At 39.1% G+C, this 18,816-nt stretch overlaps 2 protein-coding genes across 5 annotated transcripts in view; one reads left to right on the top strand and one right to left on the bottom strand.

Moving 5' to 3' along the window:
- Positions 1-6,910: 6,910 nt before the first annotated feature.
- Positions 6,911-14,293, bottom strand: LOC137278168 (small ribosomal subunit protein bS16m-like). 3 transcript variants are annotated; one of them, XM_067810348.1, is made up of 3 exons: positions 14,199-14,293; positions 9,380-9,643; positions 6,911-7,823 (listed from the first exon to the last, which is right to left on the bottom strand). In XM_067810348.1, the coding sequence occupies exons 2-3, from the start codon at positions 9,633-9,635 to the stop codon at positions 7,699-7,701; spliced, it is 381 nt and encodes a 126-aa protein (XP_067666449.1). In that variant the 5' UTR covers positions 9,636-9,643; positions 14,199-14,293; the 3' UTR covers positions 6,911-7,698. The 3 variants fall into 3 exon arrangements, with proteins under 3 accessions (XP_067666449.1, XP_067666448.1, XP_067666450.1); XM_067810347.1 differs by having other exon boundaries at positions 14,142-14,264; XM_067810349.1 differs by having other exon boundaries at positions 14,148-14,234.
- Positions 14,294-14,452: 159 nt separating this feature from the next.
- The window catches only part of LOC137278166 (26S proteasome regulatory subunit 6A-B), a 28,235-nt gene continuing 23,871 nt past the window's right edge, over positions 14,453-18,816 (top strand). Inside the window, exons 1-3 of one of the 2 annotated variants that reach the window (XM_067810345.1) lie at positions 14,453-14,533; positions 15,078-15,158; positions 17,683-17,808. In XM_067810345.1, the coding sequence (XP_067666446.1) occupies positions 14,492-14,533; positions 15,078-15,158; positions 17,683-17,808 (249 nt within the window). In that variant the 5' untranslated portion in view covers positions 14,453-14,491. The remainder of the gene's footprint in view (positions 14,534-15,077; positions 15,159-17,682; positions 17,809-18,816) is intronic. The other variant, XM_067810346.1, reaches the window with a different exon arrangement.

The raw sequence follows: 18,816 nt of genomic DNA, 5'->3' as shown, positions 1-18,816 counted from the left end.
TTGAACCATAAAGCACTTTTAGTTTGATTCCACCAACTTCTAAATGCCTTTGAAACAACGAATGGTGTACCTGAAATATTCAGTTAGTATATCCTAGTCCTCTCGAGTTACAGTCCGTTTGATTTCATTCGAGACTGATAAAGTGCTCAATAACACAAAATGTAATAATTGCAAAGAAACCAAATTTTGCACAGTGAAATGAAATCGACAGAACAAAACGTTGATGTTGAGTCTGTTCATTTTGGACATCCGAAAAGAAGGATGTGTGACAAACACAAACGATCGTTATTTTGTTGTTACAAGTAACAACAAAATAATACAAGTACAAAGTGAAGGAGTGCGGCGTATAAGTAAACACACTCACTATGTATAAACAGAACCTGCACACAGGAGGCCTTCAGACTTCCCAACCTTCCTCCTTGACCCTGTATCACTTACATGCTTTACACAATATATCCCCTCATAAATTAGACCGATAAAATAAATGACATTGCCAAGAATATATATTAATACGTACTTACGGTTACAGTGGAACAGTTTGGATATCGTGTTGCAATATGGTTTACATCTTCCTCTAAATACGTCAAACAATTAACCACTGAACAGGATGAAGTGTGCTATTAATAATTGACGGCATTCTGTCAGAAAATATGTTAGGACCACATAAAATATCCGACAGATTCAACTAATTATTTAAACCAATCAGTATTTCAATTACTCTATACATAAATGTGTATGGAGATTACCTAACGCGTTCCTTGTTTGGAAGTTGTGACTACTGTTGGAAGATGTCTATAACAGGTTAATTAAAGCTCATCTCTTAAACCTAAACATATTTGTCCGAGCAGGGCAGAAAATGTCGTGTCACAATGTTAAGGAAGTCAAACCTATCTATTGAAACCAATGTCTGAACACGACGCGACACTTACTCTGCGAAAAAGACGGGTTACATAAAGCAAGTCAGTCAAATTGTTATAACAGACTACAGATGTTTTGTGACTGTGTCCTTGTGTTCCGTGATACTCTTTATGTGTGCATACCACGTTGTTACAACAATCACTGAAACACCAACATTTACATGGTCGTTTGTTTAACAACTTTTCCTCATCTTCATGCCAGTATCTGAAATTATGTCGATTTGGTATGGACAACTACCTTTTCAGCTCCAGACGATTTGTTGCTTTCGAATGTATATATTTACGTGCCATTTCATCAATACGATTTTGCAGCAGACGGACTAGATTGTAGAACGATGGTCATACAGTAGTTGGTGCTGAATGATGGAAAGATGATACATGTTCTAGTTGGTGTTGAATGACGGAAAGATGATACATGTCCTAGTTGGTGTTGAATGACGGAAAGATGATACATGTTCTAGTTGGTGCTGAATGATGGAAAGATGATACATGTCCTAGTTGGTGTTGAATGATGGAAAGATGATACATGTCCTAGTTGGTGTTGAATGATGGAAAGATGATACATGTCCTAGTTGGTGTTGAATGATGGAAAGATGATACATGTCCTAGTTGGTGTTGAATGATGGAAAGATGATACATGTCCTAGTTGGTGTTGAATGATGGAAAGATGATACATGTCCTAGTTGGTGTTGAATGATGGAAAGATGATACATGTCCTAGTTGGTGTTGAATGATGGAAAGATGATACATGTCCTAGTTGGTGTTGAATGATGGAAAGATGATACATGTTCTAGTTGGTGTTGAATGATGGAAAGATGATACATGTTCTAGTTGGTGTTGAATGATGGAAAGATGATACATGTTCTAGTTGGTGCTGAATGATGGAAAGATGATACATGTCCTAGTTGGTGTTGAATGATGGAAAGATGATACATGTTCTAGTTGGTGTTGAATGATGGAAAGATGATACATGTTCTAGTTGGTGTTGAATGATGGAAAGATGATACATGTCCTAGTTGGTGTTGAATGATGGAAAGATGATACATGTCCTAGTTGGTGTTGAATGATGGAAAGATGATACATGTTCTAGTTGGTGTTGAATGATGGAAAGATGATACATGTCCTAGTTGGTGTTGAATGATGGAAAGATGATACATGTTCTAGTTGGTGCTGAATGATGGAAAGATGATAAATGTTCTAGTTGGTGCTGAATGATGGAAAGATGATACATGTCCTAGTTGGTGTTGAATGATGGAAAGATGATACATGTTCTAGTTGGTGTTGAATGATGGAAAGATGATACATGTCCTAGTTGGTGTTGAATGATGGAAAGATGATACATGTCCTAGTTGGTGTTGAATGATGGAAAGATGATACGTTCTAGTTTGTGCTGAATGATGGAAAGATGATACATGTTCTAGTTGGCGTTGTACGATAGTTGGTTTGTAGAGTGGACTGGTTGGAAAGTCATATCCTTTCGGCGCTGAATTGGAGGAACCGGTTTTGGTGATAGTTAACAAAATCTCTGATCCCGACAGAAAAGGTTTTCAATTACATTTCTAGACCTTCAGCAATATAATTTGCGCGACTGGGTTACTATGTGGCATCACTACCCACCCATCCCTTGGCTTAACGGAGTCCGGCTACACAGGACAATACCGCTAGCACGTCAACACCAAGTCCGCTCTCAGCTACCTCCTAGCGGGCCGCATAATTTACGATATACTCATTTCATCGTTTTACTCGTTCGCACGCTCTGTAATTTGCCACGGTAAATTTATCTGAAACATCATCTCTTATAGGTAAAGTCGTGTGTGTATGCAAGATGATTGAGAAATGTGGTTCTCTTAAACTCGGGATTCTGATTTGTTTCAGGTGAATGTACTAGTTAAGCCTCAATCATAACTTCCAATAAGCCGTGACTCACACAAACATCTAAATGTCTTAATTATATTATTTCCGTTGGAAACCGATTAGAGTCCGGGGTCTGTAGAAGCGAAGTCTTCGTCAGTCAATGCGCTTGTGATACAAGGGAGGTAACTCTGCGACGCACTAAGTTTGGTTCGCTGTAAAATTCGTAACACGTTCAACGGCTGTAAATACGGGAGAATTTATACCACACCATTAACCGTTATGCGCTAAGTTCAATACAGTCCATGTGTATAGCCGGCATCGTAACCAAAAGCAAAATCAGGCACCAATAGGACTAAACCTTCTCCATTGTTGATGATGGAATGGCAACAAATATTCTAAAATACACCTCTGAAACTGACAGGGCGAACTTCCTTCCATGTAAACTTGAAATCAACCCAGGGAATGAATCTCATCCCTTTGGCAAAAGTGGAACATGGTCAGTGGCACTGAGGGGAAAAGGCAGTCTCGAAGATAATCTAACATCACAAAGACTGTCACTTGCCATCATTAAAAATAAATACACATTGAAACAGTAGGCATCTCTCTGAGCTGAAAACATTGTGAGGAATCAAGTGATCATTACAAAGGTTTCAGCACACTGGATGACCACAAACATCCTTGGTTCAACATCACTTCTGAGAAAGTAGGTTGAACTTTGAATCAGACAGCTCATTCTTTCTATGAGGCAATTTGTATCTATGGTTACCAGAACCAAAAAGAAGACGAAATATCTTACGTCTCTGTCGATGAGACGCAAGTCTCTTCTCTTGCATGGCAAGTTGGTGGCTTTGGCATTCTAGACTTCCAAAACATAAAAGTTACGATACAAATGTTACCTACAATACCTCTCCCCTCAAATCATGTCCCTTCAATGAACATATTTTACATTTCATACAATATTTTCATAGATAATAATAGAAAGAGATCAGAGACTTTCTCCATTTCCAGATTTAAATCTAAACTCGCATTGGTTGTATGGGGTTAATTGGTCAGTATTACACCAGTCTGCTTGTGAAACTATGTCAGAATATCAAGATCAAACATTATAGAAAACTCATTATAGATGTCTTGTCAGGGTTGAAGGAACTAGTAAAAAAATTTGGTAAATGTGATGTGATAAATGAGAAATATTACAAATCATTTAGAATCAAGCAACACATGTGACTGTTGGCAAATTGAAACTCATGATCTAAATGTCAGGAGTTGTGTATTCATTTGTACAAAGAACCATATTACTGGTAAATAAATGCAACATCTCGTATGATACAGGCTTTGAAGATCCTAACATCTCCACCTGAAAGGATGTTTAGGTAGACTGAACAATTATCACCTTTCAGCGCCTGTGAAGTAGTTTGGGTAGTATTGTCAAATGGTTCCCACTTTAATTGTTGTTTGGAAGAGATGAGTCTAGGTTTCAACTGTAATCACACATCTGGACATCACATAATGTCCATAAAAATAACATTTATGTTCACTGTGTATAGTTTGGCATGAAATGGATATGGACCCAGTTGTTTGTAAATAACTCTTCATCCAATGGGCCAGTCAATCTCAGACTTTGCAAGTGTACGTTTTGTCAGACAACCTAATCACATTGTAAATCAGCGACTTTATGCATTTGTATGAAAGAATCTGTCAATGTAACTGTCAACAAAATAAACAGCAGAACACGGACTGCTTGCAGAGGGAGGGAGCCAATGACCTGTAACAGTGGCAGTGTTGGGTCAGGAAGGTAAATGCATTTGCAGTTCATGATAGTTACCTGGTCACTGCACAGTGATAGACTGGATCATTCACACTGACTTTTCTAGCTGTCATGAAAGTTTATTCAGATGAAGCTAAACGTTTAATTAAAAAGGTGTTTGATTTTTTCAAAAAAGAGAGCAAATGCAGCAAACCGATTTATAAGGTGTTGGACTACATGAAACGTTCTCATGAAAAAGAACATTGTGAGGAATAAACCAACAACCAAAAAACAAAACCTTGTACAAAAAGGTAGGCATCAAAACTTAGATTCTTTGACATTAGGGTCATCAGAGTTGTTATTCGCTGGCTATTCGCTAGAAATGAACACCTGTCCACAAGTAACCGAAAACACATCCTTGCAGAGGATCACGACATTAATGTTTCTAGGTTTATGCTAAGCAAACTACTGCTCAAATTTGGATACAAGTATGAGAAAGGAGCAAACCAGAAATGTGTAATGTGTGAGAGATCTGATATTTTGAAAATATAGTGTAACTATCTCAGAGAAATTAAGCAGGCAAGAGAGGATGGGTTCGAACCTATATATCTGGATGAGACCTGGGTCAAGGCAAACCATGCTGCTGCCAGATAGTGGCTACCCACTCATCCCAGTGATGGTAGGAAAATACCAACAGGCAAAGGTGAACATTTAATCATTCTTCATGCTGGTTCCCACAGAGGATTCCTACCTGGGTGTGATCTGGTATTTAGGTCAAAGAGCACAGATGGTAGGGACTATCATACAGAAATGACCTCAACTTTTTTCACACAGTATGTTGAGGAACAATTGTTGCCAGCTCTGCCCGAAAAGAGTCTTGTCATGGACAATGCTCCATATCACAGTGTTCGACATCCAAACAATAGGTGCTCAACAAAGAAGTCAGATATTCAGCAATGGCTAACAAATAACAATATACAATATCCAATTAAGGCTACTCAGCCACAGTTGTACTTGTTCATTAAAACTAACAAATCTCCACCCACATATATCATTGACAACATGCTATGCCAACACGGCCATGAAGTGTTGAGATTACAGCCGTATCACTGTGATCTCAGCCCAATTGAACTTATCTGTCGAGACCTTAAAACCACAGTGGCCCGGAAAAATCAATCATTCAAGTTGAATGATGTCAAGCACATTGTCAACACTGGTATACGTGACATTGACATTGCATGCTGGCATGCTTGTGTTGAACATGTCAAGAAGGTGGAGAAAGAGTACTGACTAAAGATGGCTTGAAGGAGCAAACAGTTAATTCAGTTGCCATTTGTCTGGACACTGATGACTTCTCTGTGCAAGAATGGAGTGAACTTGATGTTTAATTCTGTTATCCTATTTACAGATAATAATAGTATCCAGCCAGATATGCTCAAAGAAATATAAATTCTTTTAACAATGACAGCAATGACTAATTCCAACGACTTATAGTGTAACATGAAACCCTCATTTCACATAAAATTATCATGAAAATATAAATGTTAACTATCGATATGCTTCAAGCTATCAGAAATGCATTGCTTAATTTGGAATGTGAATGACATCAAAACATAACACGTGTGTCTTCATTATATCTTTTCTTCAGTGAGTGTGCCCGATTGTGTGTACTTGTGTCTGAGGGAACGGGGCTTTTAGTTGAGTTCTAACCATAGGTGGTCCGATTAATGATTTAGTGTAAATATAATTTCTGTGTTCTTTAAATGCATTTTCACTTAGGTACTGCATAAACAAAATATGACATTAACATTACAAATTTAAAGAATTTAACCTTAAGGATAATTCTCACTCATGGCTTTTGTGGTTTATGTTGAACAACTCAGAGAAACAAACTCTGTATGATGGTTAACAGTTGGCAGCCTCCTTACCCCATTCACAACCTGTGACACCTCTGAATACCTCTCACATGTAGAGCTGACCTACACTGACAAATGTTGACCTTTTTGACCTAACACTGCTGCTGTTACAGGTCACTGGCTCCCTAACTCTGAAAGCAGTCCGTGTTCTGCGGTTTATTTTGCCGACAATTACATAGACAGATTCTTTCAAACAAATGTATAAAATCGGTGATTTACAATGTGATTTAGAAATCAAACAATTAGTGCTGGTCTGACAAAACATCTACTTGCAAAGTTTGAGATCGATTAGATCATTGGATGAAGAGTTATTTAAAAAAAATGGGTCCATATCCATTTCATGCCAAACTATAGATGGTGTGATTTCATGTTACCAATACACCACTCTTTGTGAGGCAAGTTCCAGTCCTCATGCATTAAACATTCTACCTTAAATATTGTGTACGTGTGTAATCATAGCAACTGATATGACAAAAAGGGAGACAGGTACCAGTGTAATTCTCAAAACACATTTCAACATGTTCACATAAAGTCGAGAAAATGACATGCTAAGGCAACTGAAGAAAGCACTATAAGATACTCAATATACACTGATACAGACATTTACTATCCACCTTCAATAATCAAATATTAACAATAACAAAGGTTAATCCATGTCACATTGGAGAATGGAGTGCTGGTAATCCAAGGGAGGTAACTGCTCTGTAACCACAAGCAGTTTCACAGGATCTACCAATATTGTGCCACACGAACATGGAAACAAAACAGTGTGTGTACCTGATAACACATGATGGTGTGAACAGTTCATCATTGCTTCGTTATTTACTGGTAACAGGGAATGTTCCTGTAAGTAGTCTACAAGAAATCCAGGGTGCGGACACCACAGGGTATGACTATAGGAACGACACACTCATCTCTCTTGAGTAATTAAAAGTGAACATGTCGAGAATACTAGATGTTAACTGTTCAGACCCCAATGATCACCTCAAGGGAGATAAGCATGAGAATGTTCATGATGTTACATCATGGTGTGGTATCTCCTACACAGGAAAGTGCTAATGCACCTATACAATGTGGGCCATCAACATGCTGCAGTCTGCACAGTAATGTCATCACATACATCCATTGTATTCATACAGCTGTTGGTCACCAGCACAGCCAATGTTTCAATCACACACAGAGCTAATGACTTAGTCCACAGTTCCTCACAGACATGGTATAAGTCATCCACTGGGAGACCATATCAGGCTACTGGAGATGGATAACACTATGTAGGTGCAGATCCTGACTTGTCCTGGGTCACCTCTTCCTTGAGTTGCTCTGCAACAGCTCGGCGATTTCTCTTGGCCTTGATGTAGCTCAGGGGATGAACTGGGAAGAAGCCAGCAAGACCTGAAACAAACATAATATGACTTGAATGAATTTGGTTTATCACCGGTCAGACTGTAGTTTAGTATATCACAACATATCAGCTTCATGTAGATTCAAGCAGATCTCAACCATTTACTATGTACTGAAACACATGAGCATGGAATAACATGACAACCATAGCACTATAATCAGCACATACTGTGATTGAGACACATGATCATGTCACACAAATACACATAGAATTTGTGGCACTTCAGATGACATCTACTTGTGTATCCACAAACTAAATGATATAGCCAGCCAAATATTTTGGCTGAAAAAATTGTGTAGTGAGAATACAGCATTGTACGAAGGTGATAAAAATGTATATCTGGTCACTGAGTTACACTAACATAGTAAAAGGCTGAAAGTTCCTAAATAAGACATGGCGCTGGAAATGGATGTACCTTCCTGCACATCATGATTAACCATCCTAACATAAAGAATCCAATAAATAGAACCCACCCCCCACCCATCCCCAAAGTCCCCAGGTAAAAATGTCCAACACTTTTATCATGTTTAAGGCACAAGCCAATGCATGAAAAATGCTTTCAACAGATTTAAGTTATTGCTGCATGTCCAGACAGCTGCACTGATTGATTTACAGGTAGAACTGAGTGAGTGAGTTTAGTTTCAAGCCGCACTCAGCAATATTCCAGCTATATGGCTGTGGCATGTAAATAACCGAGGCTGAACCAGACAATCCAGTGATCAACAACATGAGCATTGATCTGCAAAATTGGGAGAAGATGACATGTGTCAACCAAGTCAGTGAACCTGGCCACCAGATCCTGTCAGTTGCATGACAAGCATAGCTGCCTTTTATGGCAAGCATGGGTTGCTGAAGGCTTTTTCTACCCCAGACCTTCATGGTTCTAGTTTGAACTGAACACAGTCTAAGTAAACTTATCCTCAGAACTTTTTGTTATACTCCACTGCTGAGTCTAACAAAACCCTTATGGGAGGTTGCGTCAGGTAACCTCTGAGACTGACCAATCAGAACACAGCTAACCAAATCGCGAAAGTGGACATTCGCACATACCTTTTTGGAACTTTTTATCTCAAAAAGGTTCGTACCCGAACGATTCCGAATGGTATTTAGCGTACGCTCGCTTCCGGATGATGCACACGGCGTACGTACAACCATGACAATGGTGAGTAAACAGACACTGAAAATAGTGTTTTTGGCAATATTCAAGGATGTCATCTCGCGGAAATATTAGCTAATGGTAACTATGTCAACAGAAACCCCAATGCGTATATACTGCAGGTCAAATAACTGTGTTATATGCGGATTTTTGTTTGTGGAGACATCTGTGTCGGTGTCTTGAATATTTTGAAAGTCCCTCTGATCCCTAAATAGTAGCCGTTGTCTGATTGGTTAAATCTATTTAATTGGACAGCCATTTGTCGCTCAAAGGTTACCTGACGCGACCTTCTACTAGGTTTTGTTAGACTCTGTGGTGGAGTGTAATGAAATACACTGAGACTAAGTTTACTTAGACTGAACTGACTAAGACATGACCATGACAACATACCTAGTAATTGTTGGACTGGCTTAGTGGCATTTGCTCCACAGGCTAACCAATATCTCAGTCTCTCAAAATTGAGAGAGACTAGCTTCTCATTGTCTGTATTTGGCATTGGGTCATAACTGCCAAGCTGTTCTGTGGCCTTAGCATCACGAGCCTTCTTTCGTGGCATAGCAACAATGTGGTAAAAGGGCCGGTTGGTGCAACCTGACAGTGCCAGACGTATTGCCATGTCATTGACACGGGGTGGGAGACGAGGCATCCTCAAATCTAAAATAGAAATAGAAAAGTTAGAGTACATTAATCGTAAATAAATAATTAGTAATGAGAATATATAATGAAAGGGCCTTCCAAAATCTCTCTTATAGTGAAATAATCCCACTTATTCAAACACACTATGAAATAAGACCTCACATTACTGGACTTCAAGGATTGGCTACTTAACTGACAGGCTACAATGGGTAGTACCTAATTCTGTAACACTTTCAACCAACAGGTGTCAGTATTTCTTAGATTTTTTTGGATTACCAATCCACAAACCCCATCTTCATACAAACAAATAACGATCAAATTGTTATACACTTTTTCTTATATGGCAGACAGAAAAACACACCTCATGATTACTCAGTATTACTCATGTGCAAATGTTATTTATGTTCATTCAATCAATATTTACATTAGTATTACACCTAATCAAAGAGTAACAGCTGCAACGGTGTGGAAGACAGTCCAGGGTTGGGAGTGAGTGAGTGAGTTGAGTTTTACGCCGCACTCAGCAATATTCCAGCTATATGGCGCCGGTCTGTAAATAATCGAGTCTGGACCAGACAATCCAGTGATCAACAACATGAGCATCGATCTGCGCAATTGGGAACCGATGACATGTGTCAACCAAGTCAGCGAGCCTGACCACCCGATCCCGTTAGTCGCCTCTTACGACAAGCTGAGTCGCCTTTTATGGCAAGCATGGGTTGCTGAAGGCCTATTCTACCCCGGGACCTTCACGGGTTCCAGGGTTGGGAATTGGTGCACTCCTACAGCACAGTATCATTCAGAAATTTTAAGTATCTATTTGAATGTTTTTGGGGTGTGCTGTTTTAAGAAAAACATATAACAAACAAGGAGAAAAGGTAGAATATGGATATAATGAAATATAACACTCCCACGTACTGCTATTATTTTAGAATTTAACAACCAAAGTGTGCCAATGCGAAATATCTGACTGGGAAGCTTTTCAGGAAAGAGTTCCGTCCGTATCCCGCTTCTTTTTCAGGAAGAAATGCGGCCCCGGGGATTTATTCCCCGATGTAATATTCTAAAAATGGGCATTAGTATGAATTTTGGGGAGGTTAAAGCGTTTAGTGGGGGTTTAGTGGGGGTAGGGGCGTGGATAAAAAATAAAACACTTTTGGCCTTCTACGTTGTCTCCGTGTTTCGTCCTCCGGCTTTGCTTTGAACTGTGATGTCATACTCTGTTGGTGGGTTCGAAAATTGAATAAGAGATCATCTGGTGTGCTTCTCCTGTGCATATAATGACTTTGGCACAAGTTGCTTGTATCTACTGACATCCCATGATTTAATGCTTTTTGAATAAAACATACATGTTGTTGCCATTCCCATGCGAGACCCTAGCTGACTGAGTGTGGTACACCTTCCTGGTGTAAGAGAAAGAAAAACATTTAGAAGCCATGTCGTCGGTCTCTAGTTTAAACATTCCCCCTAACCATGCTAACATAGCAGGAGATTGTGAGTCCCCTTCTCCACCATACCCAATTTCACATTTTTTTCTTCCTTATTGGATGGTGACATTGACCCAGGTCAGAGAGTGATTGACACCTGAACGAGGACTCATCGGGGTTCTCTAGTGTTAGTGACCAATTGACTGAGCGATGAATGATTGACAGTCAGTCCGGCAATTGTGCAGTGTCCAGCACAGGTGTATCTTTTTCACTTACTCAAAATATTAACACCAGCAGAAATAGTGCTAGCACTGCTCCCGTACCTCCTGTTGCACACCCTAGTATGTCGCCTCCTCCCGTTCAAGCACCCAAAAACCCTGCTAAACCAAAAACCCTGCTAAACCATCTGAAAAAGCCACCCCCGTCAGTGTGAAAAAAAGAAGCCTGCACCTAACTCCTGCAGACCCCTTCCAGTCTGTATCACCTCCACGCTCTCCCTCACCTTTAGTTGTTGATGCAGTGTCTCACCCCACACCACCTCGTAATGTCTCCCCAGCACCTCCTCCAGCACCTTGGATTGTTACATGTTCCAATGCTAAATAACCCCCTCCTTTGAATCTTTTCTTTCTAGTTTCACATTTAGGTAGCAGTGAGACCACGGTTTCTTGTTGCCAGTGGTACAGGGTGTTGCCAACCCAAGCAAATAGTCCTAACTGTCAGCAAGTAGTAACTCACACGTATGCAATTAATTGCAGGGTAAGGTTCCTGACTATCCTTTCCAGTGTAACCGCAAAGTATGTAAAAAAGTAACAACAATCAAGTTCCAGCATGGTTGGGTACGTGGTTTTCTGGATCGAATTTGTCACTGAGAAAAACTGTTTTGTTCACCTACTGATTAGCTCATAAAATGTGATATGCAGACACAATCAGAGGAATGAGTATTGACTGTGATGGTGATGGGCAAGTCTTAGAAACCTCAAAAGAAACAGTAACGAACTATTTCACGTATTGTAGAGAGGTATGCTCTGCGATGTTTGAAATGAATGGTATGGATGGTGCTGGCTTGATGGTGAAAATTGACGAAAGTAAATTTGGTGGTTACACCCATTGTAAAGTCAACCCTTCAGAGAACTTTAAAGGTAAGTGTATGCAGTATAGTATATGTGCATGAATGATTTGCAAATAATCCACCATTTCCAGTAATGCTTATTTGTATTTATTACCAGATCCCACCACTGGTACCTGTACAAGCCAGATCGAAAACCGATGATGGTGGATTAAAGCATAACTACCGACAACACACACTCGATGACACGACTTTGCTCAACATCTAGCCAAATATCTGTATTGCTGTAGTTATCCAGAAAGCGAATCCTACCCGGGAGGCCAGTAGAGGTACTTGTACTTTTCTGGAGTATTGATCAGTTGTATGGAATATAGCTTACATATGGCGATGTTGTTATGCTGACCTCAGCCTATGTGGACACCTGTTCGATTCCCGGGGCTGAATACGGGAATGGCAGTTATTGCAGGTGATATATTGTTTTTCATGCCTTACACACATTATTGATCAGTCCCCCATAAGTAATGCAAGGAATTATGGCAAATTTGAAAGAATTGCATCTCAAATATAAACAAACGCCGCCCACTCGCGAAACAATTGCAGTGACATCGGAAGTTTAGCGATAATAACATAAACACAACGCCCCTATCAGAAACAATGTCGGGAATACTTGAAACAAGATCAGCCATCTTTGGAAATTTCTCGGCTCAGTTCCAAGATTTGTCGGTCGCGTCCTGAAACTCACACATCAAAACATGGTGTCACTGGAAGGAGCACCCGTCTCAGTGAGTTTGGTTTTAGTTTCTGCTGTTTTCATTTTCATAATTATCCATGTTTGACCACCCGTGTTGAAGGTGTTGAGGTATGAGGTGTTATCGGAGCTATAAAATAATTTTTTTAGGAAAAGATTGTCACTGCAAAAGAGCATCATAAGTCATGCCCCGGGATGCTTCCGATGTTCAGACGTAAACAACCTCCAGTGGCATGACTTATGACACTCTTTTGCAGTGACAATCTTTTCCTAAAAAAATAATTTATAGCTCCGATAACACCTCATACCTCAACGCCTTCAACATGGGTGGTCGAACATGGATAATTAGGAAAAAGAAAACAGTATAAACTAAAAACTCACTGAGACGGGTGCTCCTTCCATTGACGCCATGCTTTGATGTGTTTCAAGACGCGACCGACAAATCTTGGAACTGAGCTGAGAAATCTCCGAAAGTTGGCTGATGTTGTTTCAAGTATTACCAACGTTGTTTCCGATAGGGGCATTGTGTTTGTGTTACTACCGCTAAACTACTGATGTCGCTGAAATTGTTTCGTGAGTGGGCTGCGTTTGTTTACATCTGAGATGCAATTCCTTCAAATTTGCCGTTACTCCTTCAGTTACTTAGGGGTCCTGTTGATGGTGGTATAACTAGTGATTAATTTGAGTGACAGTTCATAAGTTAATGTTTTGGGAGGGGTGATGGGGAGCCAGGGGTGGGGGATGCGGTACAGGCAGAACTCTTACTGCAGCCGCATGGGTGGAACTTTTACTGCGGCCCCATGCACAAAAAGTGCTATATTTTGAATGAACCAAATCTTCACTGACAAGTCTCGGCTAGAGTGCGGTTTATCCAGGCACGCTACCTAGGGACTGCTGAGCGCTTGCTAAGGAGTGCGATGCTGTATCCTTAGCCCTTGGGCACCCCACTTCTGGATCCTCAGCCACTGGGTACCCCCCCTTCTAGATCCTTAGCCCTTAGGCACCCCTCCGCCCCCCTTCTAGATCTTTAGGGTTAGTGAATAAAAAATCGGAAAAATTGCGCCCGGTAACGTGAACTACTCCCCAAGTCTCTGGCAGAAGCTTATGAAAACAAATATGAGATGAGTGATGCACGAAAACAGTGGCAGGGGACAGTGATAATTTGTGTTCGCTTGCAAGTCATCATAAAGTAGCTATATTTGTAAAACAACTCTTTGATAAAGTGCAGTTGCATACAGTAAAGGATGGGCAATCGTTATGATTTGAACAACTTACTCTAACCTCGCGCAAGGTAAAAAAAAAGACAAACTTCACTGCACAATCCTCACTCACATGCCGCCGGGTCGGTCCCGTTGTGCAGTACGTCATCTGAAAATGTGTAGCATGAGGGAAAAACTCACTTTATTTACACAGAGAAAACGGAATATGAATGCTTTATAAATCAGTTTACTTAAAACTGTGATTTTAAAACAACGTAAAACCTATCAATATTACCTATATTATTCAACTGATCTTGAAACGTACATGACGTACCATACCAAGCTCTGAAATACAAAGTAAAATATTTGTTTTCCACGTACTGGTTCGACTTTTGAACAAATGGAAAGTGCCTATTCATTTTCAACATGGCGACGCTAGAAGATAAAGCTATTTGGGACGATGGAGAGGTGATTGGGGATTTTATTGATGTTTACGAAGTCTTTACTTTGTACCCAGCCTCACAAACCTGTATATATTATCCTCTACTCAGTTTGATTTCTTTGAAACACCAAAGTGATAAGTTTACTAATGTTAAGCACGTTAGTCCTGCCTATTTCTGTAGTGTACTATTACCTACAACTAGTACACGCATAGAACATATAACATCGTACAATACATGTATATATTATATCTTATTTTGTGGCCACTACTTAAAGCTCCAGTGTATGAAGGGAAGGGTTCCGCCTGTATCCCCCTACCCCAATAAAAAAACAAACTTTCAAACTGACATGCATACCTCACGGTAAATGCATATTCACAGGTGTAAAAGAACAATCAATGAATTTAGGGAATATTACTCAGGGGAAGGAGCATATTTACTACGTAAGAAGAGGTGGGTACAGTCGGAATACTTTCCTGTTTTAATCTTTTAGAGAAATGTACTAGCATGTGTTGCCTTTATTACTTTGAAAGGTGTTTGGTGTTTATGTGCTCTGAATGTATGTATTCCAGGAATCACTTGGGGAGGAAGTATTGCGCATGTCAACTGATGAAATTGTCAGCAGAACAAGACTCTTGGATAATGAGATTAAGGTATGCCTAAGGAATCTAACTTTTAAACTAAGTTACAGGTTACAACTGTTTGCTGTTTAAAGGGGCACTGATGCGGAGCGAATAATGTTTCTCACCAACGGTCTAATTACAAAACCAAGCAGCAAATTGGTCATCACCCGCTCCTTCGACTGTGACAGACAAAGGGACTGGGCTCCTCTCCACATTAGCAGAATTTCTTCACCCTAAAAAGTGAGGAGGCCAGATGCCCATCACATGCCGTTATTTAAAAAAATCCATGGTATATCTTATCTGATTGTAACAAAATTTCCCATTAGTGTAGTTTTTCTGATGCCTGGATACTATAGTCACTGATCCAATTTGATCCTATTTCTGTGTTTTCACCTCGATATTTAATCATGTCATGTGAAAATATGATGTCTACATACACGTATCAAGCCATTTGTTTCATATAAGTCCAAAAGATTGCAAAGCTTTATATTTAGATAGTTGGCCCATCATACGTAAATTTTGGTATCTACGACCCTGGTTTATTATCCTATTATAATAAAAATACACACAGTTGATTTATCTGAATTCATAAACTAATAACGACTTTGCCATTGGTAGAGATATCTGAAAATTTTCTTGCGTTAAAAAAACCCCCCTGATTATACCCATTTACCCAAGTACACAGCAAATACCTATGTGCATTTCTTATGTAACAACGAAGTTCCTTTGGTATCCTCAAAACAGTTTTGGCCCATAAGTGTTTTCAGGCAGCATGCGACACAGAGGTTACATCTTCCTTGCTGTAACTCGTGTTGGTGGTATAAACCTACACATGTTAGTTGTCATCATTCACTTGATGGTCAGTTAATGGATTTATAACAGGTATAAATAGTGGTAACACCACTAAAATTACTTGACATAGGTTCCCATTTGGGATTTCTCCTGTCCGGAGTAAATACTCAACATTATAAATTTAGGTCTGTAGTGACAAATGTATTGACAGATTGAATGTTATGTAATATGTGCATGTAAGTGATGCAAGAGGGTTTATCAGCTGAGTTACAAAAACAAACATTGATCAAAGGGTTAACTGATAACACAGATTGATTAATTACTTCCACAGCGGATTTGTCTAAAAGGCAGTGTTTATGAGTGTAGATTTATGTAATCTATATTGAATACACCCTGTCGTAAAGTACGAGTGTAAAAACAACATCCCTCCTACAAAGAATTAACCGCCACTTCCTTGGTCGATTGAATGTTGCTCATTATTGGCTAACTAATGGCGGACATCATACAGTTAGTTGCCAGGTGTGCTGTCCTGGGTGACCAGTGAGATTATGTATACACCAGTGTAAAAAATTCTGAAATGACGTGTCACTTTTTCGCATATTAGACTGTTTAAAGACACAAGACAGAGAGCAGGATTATTTACCAGCTGCAGATGAATAGAATATTGTTTTTTTATGTGGATATTGATGGATACATTCCTGAATGAGGTAATAACCTGACGTTGTTGCTATAACTGTCGCCTGTCTTAAATTTAATATTTGCATTTTGTTTTAATTTATTTCTTGTAGCATTCAGCAGAATCTGTATTACAGAAAACATGCGCTAGGTCGCGAATAGGGTGTTTGTGAAATATGATTCATGTTGGCAATCTATACAATGTTTAGATATTAAAATCATTTAAGAAATTCATGCTAAGTATAAGCAGACCGTGTGGGTTTCTTTATTAACTTTGAAAATGCATACAAATGTGACAAGGAGCTAATTAGGTTTAAGACAAAATGTAAGGACGTACACTGACTTCATTATTTTTCAGTCCTAACGTTTTTTTATACCACTGGCAGATGAGTAAACTTCAAGGTTTTTTATTTGTTTTCATAATAATGAAGTAAAATGACTTCATCTTTGTTGATCAGTCTACACATAAACTATTAATTGCGCATATGGGAGGTGCAGCAGAGATCTCACGAACCATTCACAAATTCTGGGATACCATCCAGGTACTCACGGGAGAAAAACATTAACAAAAGAAACCACCAGCCACGGAAATTGCTCCGCATCAGTGCCCCTTTACTTATTCACTCATCAGTATTCCAGCTGTATGCTGGGGGTCTGTAAATAATCGACCAGACAATCCAGAGATCAATATCATGACTATTCATCAACGCTTTTTGGATGTGGTGACGTGTCAACCAAGTCAGAGAGCATGGCCACCTGATCCTGTCTATTACGATAAGCATGAGTTGCTGAAGACCAGTTATCTTCACAGGTTATGATCATGATCATTTGATGTCAGTGTGACACAGCTACCGACTATTGACATGGGTTCAATAGTTCTTGACTTTGCATTTAGAAAGCTGGTAATGTAATTTTTGTGACCTTGGTGGAAAATGAACCAAACAAGAGGTTTCAAAACTTGTGACAAAGAAGTTAATTGTTTTGTGAAGTTTGTTCACGATATCAGCATTAAGTCTGTTAAATACATTGTTAGTCTGACATATATTATTTATTCATACAGTCAATATCTTTTTGATTTGGTTTGCAGATTATGAAATCTGAAATCATGCGGATCTCTCATGAGCTTCAAGCTCAAAAGGAGAAGATCAAGGAAAACAATGAGAAAATTAAGGTCAACAAAACTCTTCCCTACCTTGTCTCAAATGTCATCGAGGTATGTATTGGAAATATTTTAAAGATATTTAAAAATATACAATTGGGGAACGATTGTTCCATAAAATGTGGATTTCAACATTTTTAACAAGATAGTAGCCAATTTATAAACCAAGTTTGCAACATGTTTCTCCCATAATTAACAACACATCTTTCATGACAGAACTGTTGTATCAGTTGAGTTATGAAACTTATTTTTAGTTGAAAATTACTCTGCTTTCATTTGTTTGATTACATGCTGTGAAAAAAATGTAATGCAATTCTTTAACATAATGGAAGGCAGTGTTTTGATGATGCGCAGATTTCCGCGGATTTTATTTCAAACTGATTAATTTAAACTGCCTTATTCGATGACACAATATTAATTTTTCAGCTGAAAATAGATTTTCCTGTTGCCGTCTGACTGTTATATCTTCGGGTATACAAGTTCATGGCAGCAATACTAGTAACGAAAACAAACATCAGATCCTTTGTTGTGATAAATTACCCATGAAACATTGTGTCGGCAGAGTTCAAACATGATGCCAATTGTTTTTCAGACGATATTGTTTTTCTTAACAACTAACTATGGCTGATGCAGCCTGTTTGGTCAGAGAGTGAATCAAATGTATTGAGAGTTGGTTTAACTCACAGTCATATGTAAGACACTGATTGAATTACCTATTGTTTTGGTAATACATTCTGGACTAACATTTACAATTAAATAGTCTCTGAATGTTTAGCTTAGTTGTAAACAGGCATTACAGAGTTAATGTGCATGTCAGGAAGTCATTGGTTGCCAGCAGTTGAAATATTTATATTTCCGAGTTGTGTATGGACACTGTACTGTCTATTGGGACATGAGTTGTGTATGGACACTGTACTGTATATATTGGGACATGAGTTGTGTATGGACACGGTACTGTATATATTGGGACATGAGTTGTGTATGGACACTGTACTGTATATATTGGGACATGAGTTGTATATGGACACTGTACTGTATATTTTGGGACATGAATTGTGTGTG

Source organism: Haliotis asinina, chromosome 3 (genome assembly GCF_037392515.1).
Source record: "Haliotis asinina isolate JCU_RB_2024 chromosome 3, JCU_Hal_asi_v2, whole genome shotgun sequence".
Classification (NCBI taxonomy): Eukaryota; Metazoa; Mollusca; class Gastropoda; order Lepetellida; family Haliotidae; genus Haliotis; species Haliotis asinina.
This window is presented reverse-complemented; position numbering and strand designations above follow the sequence as displayed.